At 47.5% G+C, this 14269-nt stretch overlaps 1 protein-coding gene across 3 annotated transcripts in view; it reads left to right on the forward strand.

The window, feature by feature from the left end:
• LOC140385412 (junctophilin-1-like) overlaps nucleotides 1–14269 on the forward strand; it is a 185884-nt gene that overhangs the window by 106381 nt on the left and 65234 nt on the right. For all 3 annotated transcript variants that reach the window (XM_072467536.1, XM_072467538.1, XM_072467540.1), the window contains one exon: nucleotides 7297–7415. In XM_072467536.1, the coding sequence (XP_072323637.1) occupies nucleotides 7297–7415 (119 nt within the window). The remainder of the gene's footprint in view (nucleotides 1–7296; nucleotides 7416–14269) is intronic.

Genomic DNA, 14269 nt, shown 5'->3' on the forward strand with positions numbered 1-14269 from the left:
TACCCTCCTTAAGCAGCCGCTGGACTTCGGACCTGATGAAGTTCTTGCCCTGGGTGCCGTACCGTCTGCTCCTAGTGGCAACGGGCTTGCAATCCGCAGTTAGATTGGCAAAAATGGAGGGGGGATCGACCTTGAGGGGCGCGAGGCCGCAAACAGTAAGGGGGATAAGGGCCCGCCGAATTTGAGGGTGAGGCTCTGGAGGTTGCACTGGAAGTCCAGGCCCAACAGGAGTGCAGCACAGAGATTAGGAAGGACGTAGAGACGGACGTTACTAAATTCTACGCCCTGCACCGTGAGGGTGACTGTACAAAAGCCTCGGATCGGGACGGAGTGTGATCCGGAGGCTAGGGAGATCCTTTGATTAGAAGGGTGGACCGCGAGGGAGCAGCGCCTTCCCATATCTGGGTGAACGAAGCTTTCGGTTCTCCCGGAGCCCAGCAGATACGAGGTTGCGTGGCCATTGATTTTACCCGTCGTCGACACGGTGGCCAGGTTGTGCGGGCGAGATTGGTCCAGTGTCATCGAAGCGAGCTGCGGGTAGCCATCGGATGCTTCGGGTGGCGAGCGTGTGCGGTTCCGATGTCGGGATGTCCGGAGACCCTGTGGGGGACAAGATGGCGGCGCCCATGGTGCGCACATTGCGGGGTCGGGACAAGATGGCGGCGCCCATGGGGCGCACGTGGCCGAAGGGGGACAAGGTGGCGGCGGCCATTGGTCGCACATGGACCCGGGAGGAGAAGGTGGCGGCTCCCATTGTGCGTCTGGCGTGGGGGTGTGGACGATAGCGGGCGCGATCGCAGCGACTGCGCGGGCCTGGCACACCGCCGTGAAGTGGCCATTTTTACTGCAGGCTTTACAAACGGCAGTGCGGGCTGGGCAGTGTTGGCGGGGGTGCTTCTGCTGACCGCAGAACTAGCAGCGGGGACCCCTGGGGTGCGCGGATCGGCATGCGGCACAGGCGCATTGGGAAGGCAGGGCCTCTGCTGAGGAGGTCGTCGGCAGGGTCCAGGAGGGGTAGGAAGGAGTAGAAGGGTGGGCAGCGCGGCGGGAGGGATACGATTGTACATTACGGGATGCGACCGTCATGGAGAGCGCCAAGGTTTTCGTCTCCGCCAGTTCGAGCGTGGCCCCTTCCAGTAATCATTCTCGGATGCGGTCCGACGCAATCCCCATCACGAAGGCATCCGCGCATGAGGAGATTTGTGTGTTCGGCGGCCGGAATGGCCTGACAGTCACAGTTCCGGACGAGTGGAATTAGGGCCCGCCAGAAGTCTTCGATGGACTCACCAGGTAGTTGCGAGCAGGTGGCAAGTACATGCCTGGCGAAGAGCGTGTTCGCCGTCTGCGTGTAGTGTTCCTTAAGGAGGTCCATTGCTTCTGTGTAATTCGTGGCGTCTTGGATCAACGGGAACACGCTGGAGCTCAGTCTGGAGTACAGGACGTTTAGCTTCTGAGACTCGGGCTGTTGGCTCGGGGTCCGCAGCCTTGATGTAGGCCTCAAAACATGCCAGCCAGTGAGTAAAGTCTTTCCTGGCGTCGGGCGAGTGAGGATCCAGCTGCAGGCGATCGGGCTTAATTCTGATATCCATTCTGTGGAAAATCTGACTGTAATAAATTGATGCGCGATCAATTGCACAAAGACGAAAGTTGGGTACAACTGAGGCTTTGTTACAGTCAGATGCGTGGCCTCCTGCTGCAGCTGGCAAAATGGCAGGGCACTGGAGGTCATGCATATTTATACAGTTCTCCGTGGGCGGAGCCAGCAGGCAGGAGCTACCGGCAAACCTGTAGTGCAGGTCCTATCTTACATCCCCTAATACAGTGGTTCACCACCACGGTGATGGGAACAGTATGCTGTTCCATAAGTAAAGAAGCCCAAAGATATCAGCCTTGGCTCAATGGTGGTTTTCTTGCATTTACATCAGAAGGTCATGGGTTCAAGACCCGCTTTAGCCAATGGAGCATGTAATCTACCCTGACACTTACAGAATGCTCTGAAGGAGAGTTGCAATATCCCGTGACACGTTGAAGAAGAGTAGGGAGGAATTCTACAGAAGCCCCGTTTAATCAAACACCAATGAAATAGATGATCGAGTTGTTTATCTCATTGTTGTTTGTAGCACCTTTGTTGTGGGCGGTCAATACCGTAACATTTTCTTGAGCTGGACAGAGGGGAGCAGTGTGGAGCTCTAGCTACAGTTGCATTCCCCTCTGCAATAAATTGTGGAAGGCACCTCTGCTGAGTCTCCAGATAAAACCCTACAGCAGCTGTTGTTCCAACTCTTGAGTCAGCAATTCAATGGACATTGGTGTGGTGACCTTTGACCCAGAAGCGGTACAGTAAGGAAAACCTAACTGTGGAATCTAATTGTTTTCAAAAATGTTTGCGAGAAAGGACTTTTAAGACCTTCTATTAATTTTAAAGGATCAATTGTACCTTTCTTGGATGATAAGAAATATGGGTTCATGTTAAGATACAGATGTCATGTTGCCAGACACTAAGGAGAGCTACAAGCAAAGGACCTGGCTGGTGATGGTACAGATGCAGACACAATGAGAAAGCAGACAGGCAGAAAGAGGAACTCAGCCAATTCTTGAGGCGTAGAAGCAAATTACTGTTGAAGAGGTCAATTTTCTATTTGGCAGAAAAGGAGACAGGAATTCTTTGAGGTAATGTGCAAGCTGGTTATAAATGTCTATAGCCCAGAAAGCGATGTAAAAATCTCAGAGATGCTAAAGAAATTAATGTTTTAGCCAAATTTCTCCTTTTCTGCAACAATTTCTATGTTTTGCAATAATTCAACTTAAGGTTTCATCCTGTATATCTCGCACAGTGAAGAGGAATCTGTGTGTTACATATCTTAAGATACGTAACATGAAAGAGAACTGTTTGGGCACAAATGGCATAAACCTTATCTGCAATGGACTTTGTCACTGACAATACCATTGCAGAATCTGAGTTACGGGTGCAGACCCGATGGGCCGAATGGCCTCCTTCTGCACTGTAAATTCTATGATTCTAATCCCCACTAACAAACCTCCTGGGGGTGGGGGGTTACCATTGACCAGAAACTGAACAAGACTAGCCATATAAATACTGTGACTACATGAGCAGGTCACAGGTTGGGAATCCTGTGGCAAGTAACTGGCCTCCTGAATCACCAAAGCCTATCTACCATCTTCAAGGCACAAGTCTGGGGAAGGGGTTTTGCACCCCCTGTATCCTCCGTGAATGCAAACTGCTACGTGGGTGCAAAATCCTGCGACAGCTGGAAAACGAGAACCTGGCCAGTGAGATCTTGTTTGCTGATTCCATTCCCCACCCCCCCCAAGCCAGTGACGTATCAGGGTTCCCGCCCAGGAAGGTCGGCAATCTTATTTCAACACATAAACTTCCCATTAATGGGCTTCGCTGCAGTATACCTCCCCCACCACACACAAGTTAGAAATTACCCCTGTTGGCGAGGTTTTTTAAAAACGGGAACCAGACAAAGATAAAATGCAGGCGGGGGGGGGGGGGGGCGGGGCAGAGTTTTGGGGGAAGGGGGGAGACAAAACACCCTAAGAGTACACAGGACTACAAGGGAGCATATCCAAGGTTGGTGCCAGAGGGGTTGGGGAGAGAGGGGAGGGGGGAGGGTGGTTGGGGTGTCCATTTAAATGAATATTGGGATTCCCGACATTGCCAGATTTTTCTGGCACCAATCCGCCAACATGACGGCATGACCAAGCCTCCATTTCATTTTACACCTAGTGCTGGATTATCTGACAGAAAATGCTGGCTGTGCAGCTGGTGAGTTGCACGCCGGTTTTCTCTCCTGAGCAGGCACATGGGTGTGATGGAATACACTTGCCTGGATAAGTGTGGCTCCAAAAACACTCCAGAAGTTTGACACCATCCAGGACAAAGTGGCCTGTTTGATTGGCACCCCATCCACAAACCTTTGCTCCCTCCACCACCGACGCACAGTGGCAGCTGTGTGTACCATCTATAACAGTGTTTTCAAACTTTTATTTCCGGGACCCACTTTTGCCAACCGGCTAACCTTTGGGATCCATGCCGACCTTTATGACCCACACCGGCTGACCTTCATGACACACCATTATTGCGACAGGTGAGCCTGCTTGGTCCTCACAATCTTACTTGCTTTATCATTCAAGTTACATTTCTGCTAAGGTCTTCAGTTGACGATATAAATCCTCGCTGCATCCTTTGAAAAAAATCAAGAGGTTGTGCTCGAACTCTCTATGCTTAGTCTTCAAATGCCTTTGAGGTTTTGAGGGTTTTAAACTTTCATTTACCAGTACTTCCCTGCACATAATACACATGGGCTTTGCATCCTGATTTGCATTGGCAAAATTAACAATGCCATACTTCGAAATCATCTTTTTACTGCTGTATTCCCGATTTTAGTATCTTTTTAATTGTTTGTTCACCAGAGGTCTTGGAGTTCACACAAGCACTGCTTCGTCCTGCCGTGGACTCCAACAGATTCAATTATGAGATCCTGGCTTGTTTGTGTCTCTGGCCATCGTCTCCTTTATTACAAAATGATCCATCTTCAGTTCTTCACACAGTCCTGTTGCATGCTTGCTGGAAGCTACAAAATGGAGGAATCTCGCCCCTGATTTTGCACCCAGAGCATGTAACGTCAGTGCACCTGCTCTCTGCCGCCGCTTCTGGGGGAATGTTCCATTGTTTTATTAATCTAGTCCTGGGACAGCACACTGATATCAGGAGGAGGCGGTTTGCCCCATTGGACTCTGGGCCTGCGCACTGCTGGATCTGGCTGAGGGGACATGTATGATCGGGACAACCAGCATTCTTGAAACCCGGTGATGGCAGCATTTTTAAAAGTCGCTCGTGGCCGTTTGGCGCTTCTTACCGCTATCGGAAACGCTGCGTTCAATCACTCCGCCACCCTCCCGACACCCATGGGTCACAACCCTGAGTTTTAAAATTACTGATCTACAAGCTACACTGCAGTAACTCACCTCAGACAGCATCTTCCAAGCCCACAGCCATTACCATCCAGAAGGACAAAGGCAGCAAATACCTAGTAACACCACCAGCTGGAGGTTCCCCTCCAAACCACATACCAACCTGACTTGGTATTATATCACCACTCCTTCATTGTTGTTGGGTCAAAATCCTGGCATTCCCTCCCTTCCAACACTGTGGGTGTACCTACACCACATAGACGGCAGTGGATCAAGAAGGTGGCTCATCATCACCCTCTTCAGGGGAACTAATGATGGTCAATAATGCTGCCAAGCTTGCCATGCCCACATCCTATGAATAAGTTTTAAAAATCTATCCACATTGAAGCTGGCATCCGAGGGCTCATGACGATCTGGAACAGGTCAATGGTTCACACTGTTCACCATTGTCTTCACACAATCTTCAACAGATTTTAGGAATTTGATGTAATACCATGCCTGCCTAACACATTACTGAAATAATATATGGTGGGGTCAAGATGACCTGTTTGCTGCACACTGCAGCTGGGTCTACAACTTGTTGGACAACAGGGCTGTAAAGCCACATCATCATTTTAGAGATAAGAGAGTTGATTATTTTTCTGTTAATCAGACATTTTAACAAGCGCAGCAGTGTAAGTTTGATCTAAATGCTTCTCTCTGTATAATGGCTTCTGTTCATTAAACGGCGAGTTCCAATGAGTTTGCAAAAGAAAACTAATGAAACTGACAAATCCTGCAGAGGCCTAGTGAATGTTAAAGACAATGTCAGAAGTAAATACCAGAAATAGCTTTAATGTAAATTAAAATTGATTTATTGCATTTTCAAACAGGATGCCTTTACCATGTTTTCATCATTTTGTTACTAAATAATACCAGGACATGCCCATGTGGTTTAATCAACGTCCTTTTTAGTTAAATGAAATATTACAATTCCAGGAAAAAGATTGAATTAATTTGGAAAGATGTCATACTATTGTTATAATATTTCTGGGGTGGAATTTCCCCCCCACAAAATGGCAAAGTGTCAGATTCTGACTGAAAATGTAGATGGGCAGCACGGTAGCACAAGTGATTAGCACTGTGGCTTCACAGCGCCAGGGGCCCAGGTTTGATTCCCTGCTGGGTCACTGTCTGTGCAGAGTCTGCACGTTCTCCCCGTGTGTGCGTGGGTTTCCTCCGGGTGCACCGGTTTCCTCCCACAGTCCAAAGACGTGCAGGTTAGGTGGATTGGCCATGATAAATTGCCGTTAGTGACCAAAACAGGTTAGGAGGGGTTATTGGGTTACGGGGATAGGGTGGAAGTGAGGGCTTAAGTGGGTCAGTGCAGACTCGATGGGCGGAATGGCCTCCTTCTGCACTGTTTGTTCTATGTGTTTCTCACCAGAAACATAGCCATGTTTTCTCACCAGCCCTTCTGACACTCAGTGAAAAGAAAATCGAGGAGCATGGTTTCCATCATCACTCTAGCGCGGAGCGGCCTGATCGAGCTGGTAAGCTGGGCTCCACAGAAATCTGAGGTGAAAAATAACCCCCCCCCTCCCCCAACATATAAAGGGAAACTCTCCCCTCGTCTCAATGGAGGAGGGTTTGACAGGGGACAAGGCCCAGCCTCTGCCTTCATCCCTGGGGCCCCCAGGTTCCTTTGCTGACCGTCGTGATTAGTACCAGTATGGTCACCCCGTGGGGGGGGGGAGAAAAGAGGGAGGAGGTGGCTCGTCAACGTGGACAGATGCTATGGCATAAAGCCATTTAATGATATTAAAAATTGATTTTAAAATCATGCAAATCAGGTTCGCACCTCTTCTGGGTGTGAACCTGGTCACGTCACCAGCGCAGTGGAGAGAAGATCTGAAAGTGGAATCTCGTTGGCGCAAATCCCGTTTTGGCCCTCTCACAAGATTTGGTGGCCATAACGGATTTGCGCCCGCGGTTAACACGTCTGTTAAATACTGCCCCTGATAATCATATAATTATTTTGTTGGCCTGTAAAAAACTATATTTACTGGCATCTGCCTTTATTCAATACGACTTAGCTATGCTTTAGTTATGTCGCTGTAACTATTTGAGGAGACACATTTTAATAGATTATGTGCTTGATAGTAATGTAATGTAGATATTCATTTTTGAATGCATACAAATTGCTACATTGCTATTCATGTTTTTTTGGTTTATGGGATGCACGGGCACAGAGACGGGAAGAATTCCACTAAATTACTTGATCCTATGTTAAAGACTCATCAAGCCCAGAAACAATGCAAGATAAAATAACGCTGGCGATAACTTGCTGAAGTTTACTTTGTTTTTTTAATCTAGAACTGCACATGCGAGGGCTAAAGCTGATGCAGCAGATGGGGCCGCTCAAGCTGCACGCCAGGAATCAGACATTGCAAGGGGAGTTGCCAGGGAACTGTCACCAACCTTCTGCCAGCCAGGTAAACCTTCCACTCTCATCATCCAGAAAAATAATTTTGCACAATAATTTAAATCCATGCTTTTCAGAAACAGAAATTTGTTAAAGAGACCTATTTTCTTTAAGTGAAGCCGTTTCTCTTGATGCAAATTTTCAATGAAATGATGCAACGATATATTGCTACATCGAGGGTGGAATGTGTTAAATGAATCTCATAAGTCTAATTGCGTCACTTTTTAAATTAAAACTACCTCAGTAATATCAGTTTCAGAACCTTTTGTGTTTTCAGCATTCAATATTACAGCTATAAATGACTGAGGTAAATCAGGGTAATTGCTACATTAATAGCAGAAATTACAAGGCTGTATTCCAAGTTCACCTGTAATGAATCATGTCAACAGTTCAAACAGTTTATAATTAAACCTTTAAATTGGATAATAGCCTTTAGAGAATGTGTGTGGTTTTCTGGTCAGTTGGTTTTGCAAATGTGTGTAATTACCCATATGAAGCTTGTCTCTGATGTGTGTAAACATTCATACAACAAAGTCACCAACATTTAATAATTAGCAGAACATATGGAGGTGAGAATGGTAAACTCTCTATTCAGTATATATTTTAAGCTATCAGTATGATTGGTATGATTGCAAAATGCTCCATTGCTGACAGCATGATGCATCAAACACAAAAATACACTCAGCCAAAAACCTGCAAACTAAACTCTATATAGTATACAAGAAATGTTGGGTGTCAGTTTCAAGTTTAACCTAACTGGTTTCCACCGAAGGGTTATAAATGTTGCATTGCTATTATGGTTTATGAAGTCCTGTGAACCTTCTGATTAGATAACAAACTTTCAACTTATTTGTAGGCAGCATATATAATTAAATAACATAATTTTTAATGTACTTCACTGACCATTGCTCCTAAACTGTGTCTCCTAATGAGATTCTGGGTTTTAGATGTTCTCTCACCATCTGTTTTCTTGCTGAATCTTCCACCTAAAACTAGCTTTGGTTTTATATTCATTACTGCATATGTTGGCATAGGTTTGCTAGTCAGGGGTCTGTGAGGGAGGGGTTATTTTCTTTCATCACCATTTTTGTGTTCTGGAACACCATTTGGCTATTATACACGCAGTCCTCTGAAAACACATATTTTGATAATTGCCTCTCCATGCATGCAAATTATTAGACTGAAAATTCTTGGCAGAAATCCAAGGAGAAATCATAAAACTTCAGAACTCGATGCTCGATATTTCACCCTCTGGGTGTTGCTATGCACTTTATGAAATTAACTGTGAAAACATTTTTATTTTTTGGGTGGCACAGTGGTTAGCACTGCTGCCTCACTGCGCCAGGGACCCGGGTTCAATTCCGTCCTCGGGTGACTGTGTGGAGTCTGCACGTTCTCCCCGTGTCTGCATGGGTTCTCTGCGGGTGCTCTCTTCCCACACTCCAAAGAGGTGCAGGTTAGGTGGATTAGCCATGATAAATTGCCCCCTAGTGTCCAAAAATGTGCAAGTTAGGTGGGGTAATGGGGTTACGGGGATAGGGTGGGTGAGTAAGCCTAGGTAGGGTACTCTTTCAGTGGGTTGGTGCAGACCCGATGAGCCGAATGACCGCCTGCACTGTAGAAATTCTATTTTTATAGCACCTTGATTATTTACATGTGCAGCATGCTCCGTTTTAAATTGTAAGGGATTGAAAACCTGGGTGTGTACGTGGGTGTGTATTATAAGTTGGTATATAATACATGCAAATATTTTTTTTTAAAGTAAGGAAAATGCACTTTTAACATGTGAAAATTCATGGGACATTCGTCAGAGGACTTTGTCCCCAATGTATTTCTGTTGTTTCTGCTCCTCTGAAGATATTGATTTTTGCTGGAGGTATTATGTTACCTCTATCGCCTAGAAAGACAAAGGCAGCAGATGCATGGGAACACCACCACCTGCAGGTTCCCCTTCAAGTCGCACACCGTCCTGACTTGAATTTGCATCTGCATTCCTGAATTGTCGATGGGCCAAGATCATGGATTTCCCGACCTAACAATAATCCCTGCCTGAAGACATCAGGAATGATGCCATCAACAGTGGGCAAGAGCAGAAAGTCACACAGGATCAGGCCTCTGCTAAACACCCATGGAAATGATCCCTGACAATGTGAGTGAGAAAGAAGGGTGAGAGCAGTTAGGGTGGGATTGGGAGTTTTTGAAAAGCATAGGAAGCCAGTGCAGGGAAAATCCAAAACATCCTTGTGTGTCTACAGGAGTTCTCCTCATCCTGGCTCACAAGGATTCCATCTAAAATGCTTTTTTTTAGTGCCTTTTCAGGGTGCTCTGTGGACTTCCACCATGATTGTGATACAAGGGCTGACCCTATGTGGGTCTTGCACATGTGGAAAGTAAAATGCTGTTGTGGCACTCATGGGTTCAGCAGGCTGCAGCTTCACAAAGTAACTTGGGCCCGTGCTTGTTTGTAGTGGGAACCTCGCCTGAGTTCATAGTTATTGAAGATAAAAATCTGCCTGGGGAGTAGACCCTGCTTACATTAGCCCTTCCCAGGAACATTCTCAGAGGGCAAGAGTGGGAGTTATAATTAACTTCCTCGCGAATGTCAGATACCCAACTGGAAGGGAATTGAAACAAAATCCTTGTTAACTCTTGAACAATGTTCATTTTCTGGTGATTGGGACCTGAAACAGTGGACTGAATTTTCACTTCAGGCGCAGGAAATGGGAGTCGGGACTGTTCCTGGGTCCTGAACTGAGGTCAGCAGGGAACAGTCACTCTTTGGAATATTAACTGGGGTAAGATTCCCTGTTCAATTAAGGTGGTAACCAGCCTCTCAAAGCAAGAGGGCCTACCAGCTTGAGAGGAGCAGCACCTTGCAATAGGTGGTAAATAGCTGAGAGGGTGCTTCAACATGGAGGTGCCCTCTCACCAGCATGTTTAAAAATTCAAATAAAAATCAGAAAAGGCAGTCAGGCCATCACTCTGGGAGTGGATGAAAGAGAGTCCTTCTTTAGATTCCATAGAATTTCTACAGCGAAGAAGGGGGCCATTCGGCCCATCGGGTATGCACCAACCCGTGAAAGGGCACCCCACCTAGGTCCACCCCCCACCCTATCCCCATAACACAACTTACACAACTTCACAGCGTCAGGGTCCCAGGTTCGATTCCCCGTTGGGTCACTGTCTGTGCGGAGTCTGCACGTTTCCCCGTGTCTGCGTGGGTTTCCTCCGGGTGCTCCGGTTTCCTCCCACAGTCCAATGACGGGCAGGTTAGGTGGATTGGCCATGATAAATTGCCCTTAGTGACCAAAAAAGGTTAGGTGGGGTTATTGGGTTACGGGGATAGGGTGAAAGTGAGGGCTTAAGTGGGCCGGTGCAGACTCGATATGCCGAATGGCCTCCTTCTGCACTGTATGTTCTATGTTCTACCCAAGGCCGGAATCAAATCCGGGTCCCTGGCGCTGTTAGGTAGCAGTGCTAACCACTGTGCCACCATCTATAGGACTGCCGTTGACTGCACCCACGCCGTGGCCTGTGGCTGATTACACACTTCCAAGCATTTAAACTTCCCCATGTTGGTTGGGAAACTCCAATTTGGCTGTCAGCTATTGTGCCAGTAAGGCAAGTGCAGAAATGTCACACCGATGCAGTTCTTCTGTAACTGAAACACATTCAAGTAGAGGGAGAGAATTTTACTCTGTATACTACAGCATGAAGCATTTGTTAAGGCTAAAAGGATCAAGCGAGTGTTCATCCAAATTTCAAAGCCTTGATTGCTGACATCCATGTCTTGATCACAATTTCATGTGCAGCTCTATAAATTAGAGAAAATAATCTTTAGTAAGAAGTAAATGCTTGGGGATGGGGAGAAATAAATTTGCAGACTGAACTGAAGCTTAACTGGATTGGGGTTGTGTCAGAGGTTAAAATGCAAAAATCAGAACCAGGAACCCATCCGCTTGAACTTGACACCATCCACTTTGGGTTTTAACAGAGGAAGGACGAGGTGGGTAAGCAGTTTGCTCAGAGGGAGCGGGTTATTTAAACAATATAATGAGGCTGCCTGCCTTCGTTCCAACAAGCAATCTATTTTTAGATCCTTCTACCATGTTCATTCGACATTGTGGAAAACTGGGCAGGCGCAATAGGTGAGAAAGGCTAAATTCAAAGGGAGGCATGGTGGCTCAGTGGTTAGCATTGCTGCCTCGCAGTGCCAAGGACCCGGGTTCGATCCTAGCCCCAGGTCACTGTCCATGTGGAGTTTGCACATTCATCCCCACAATCCAAAGATGTGCAGGATAGGTGGATTGGCCACGCTAAATTGCCCCTCAATTGGAATTTTTTTTAAAAGTTAAAATTTAAAGCTCCACTTATGGGTCTGGAGGAGCTGGATTGTTTCCATCGGGATAATGTTATTTAAATCAGCAACAGATTGGAACGTTTCTCCCCCCCCCCCCACCCCAGCATATCTTCCTTCACACTGCTCTGATTCACAACCAGACCAACATCGTATTCACATGGTGAGGGATCACTCACTTGAGAAACCACAGCCTAGAGCACTGGAGGACCACACAACACCAAGTACGACTAGCACCTTGGAAATGACCAGGTGCTGTTGGAAAACTTTAGATGGAGGAGAATATTGGAATACAAAGTGGGTGGTGGGGCTAGAACACAGTGTAGGATAGGGGAGGAACCAGGAAGCCTTGAATTTGGGGATTGGGGGGGGGGGGAGGAGAATATTCAGAGGGAGGGGTCATTGGTATCAATGCTGGAATCTTAGGGGGAAGGGGGGAGTTGTGGGGAGGCAGGGGTGAACCAAGTGGTGAGAGAGGGTGCTGTGACTGAGAGGAGGCAATTGGATGCGGTAGTGTGTGAGGGGATAGATCTCGTCTGGGGGATCATGGGGGAATAAGAAGTTTAACATGGATTTTGGGAGTGGGCAGGATCAGGGGTGGTTGTGGGGATTGTGACAAGTTTGGGATCATTGGGGAAGGAAGACACTTGAAGGATAATAGTGATGGTTTCTATAGTGATGGGAGGGGATTCAAGAGTGACCAAGGGTGAAGGTAACATAAGGCAGAGATGAGGAGGAATTTCTTCAGCCAGAGGGTGGTGAATCTGTGAAACTCTTTGCCGCAGAAGGCTGTGGAGGCCAAATCACGGAGTGTCTTTAAGACAGAGATAGATAGGTTCTTGATTAATAAGGGGATCAGGGGTTATGGGGAGAAGGCAGGAGAATGGGGATGAGAAAAATATCAGCCGTGATTGAATGGTGGAGCAGACTCGATGGGCCGAGTGGCCGAATTCTTCTTCTGTCTCATGATCTTATGGTCTTATGTACATAGCTGTTCTTTTTATTGAAATGAAATGAAATGGAATGGAATGAAATGAAATGAAAAGCACTTATTGTACAAGTAGGCTTCAATGAAGTTACTGTGAAAAGCCCCTAGTCGCCACATTCCGGCGCCTGTTCGGGGAGGCTGGTATGGGAATTGAACCCGCGCTGCGGGCCTTGGTCTGCTTTACAAGCCAGCTATTCAGCCCACTGTGCTAAACCAGCCCCCTCCATCTCCTGGATACTGCAGTCTTTTCCATCACTGCTCTCAGAGGCTCATCATCTGACTCAGACTTAGCAAGGGGCCTCTTCTCCAGCAGTCCCCAGAGTGCTGGGGACTTTGTCTGTCACTGTCTTCTCCTACTTTGGACACGTGTCTGTGAGGTGACCACCAGAGGTGACCATCCTGAGCCTAAACTAGATCAGTGAGGTGTGTGTCTCTGGACTGGGTGAGGGTGAATGCTATGGCAGCTGGATAGGTGAGAAGTCATCCTCATCCTCTTCTATGGCCTCTAGCGGGCTAGGGCTGAGTTCAGGTGCAGGGGCTGGCTTCACTCTCTTTCTGCTGGCAACCAGGGATGGAGAGAGGAGAGAATGAGTGACTGCCAAGGCTGCCTCCTATATTGCGCATTGCCTGCAGACTCCAATTTACAGAGATTAAGCAGGCTTTCTCACTGGTTACTTGGGGGAGGCTGACGTCGCCTCAGCACAGGCACGGTCACAACCCTTCTCTGCCCGCTTAGCAGCCTGCTGCTCAAATTGTGATTGGCCAGAAGTCAGGCATGCCCTCTCCTATTTTCTTCCACTCTCACATGTGCACTGCCTTTTCCTGCATAAAGACAGTTGGATGGATTGTGAGCACATCTGATGCAGGAGCAGGTCGCATGCTGTTAGTTCTGTGGCTGAAAAGTGACATTTTGACACCCCAATGCTTCTCCACCATGTACAAGGCGTATGTGAGGGGTTTGAGGGAACACTGCCCACTTGTCTGGACAAGTGTAGCTCCAGCAGCACTCAGGAAGCTGGAGAGTATCCAAGATGAAGCAGGCTGCTTGATTGGCAAGTCAACCAGCAGCATTAACACCGACCCATTGGCAGCTGCGTGGGCTAGGTGAAAGATGCACTGCTCCTAGTCCCCAGGATTACTTTGGCAGCCCCTCAAGTACCGCGATCTCTAGCAACAGGAAGGGCAAAGGCAATAGAGGTACCACATCAACATCTGCAAGTTGCCCTCTACTGTTCCCACCCCAGCCCATAATATCTGTGCCTTAAGTGTGGCTGGGTCCCTTCCAGCAGTTGTCTCCCTACCAGCAGACCACATAGACTGCAGTGAGGTAGCACCCCAGCACCTCCTCAAGGTCTTTTTTAGAGATGAGCAGCATCGCTAGCCTTGTCATTGACACCCACATCCCATGACAGATTCAGAAAATAGTGAGATGAGTGTCGAGAGTAATTGACCTCACTTACCCAGGCAGCACGGTTCAAATCATTCATGTGTTTCCTGCATTGACAGGCGCTCCTCCTCA

Source organism: Scyliorhinus torazame, chromosome 11, assembly GCF_047496885.1.
Source record: "Scyliorhinus torazame isolate Kashiwa2021f chromosome 11, sScyTor2.1, whole genome shotgun sequence".
Taxonomy (NCBI): domain Eukaryota; kingdom Metazoa; phylum Chordata; class Chondrichthyes; order Carcharhiniformes; family Scyliorhinidae; genus Scyliorhinus; species Scyliorhinus torazame.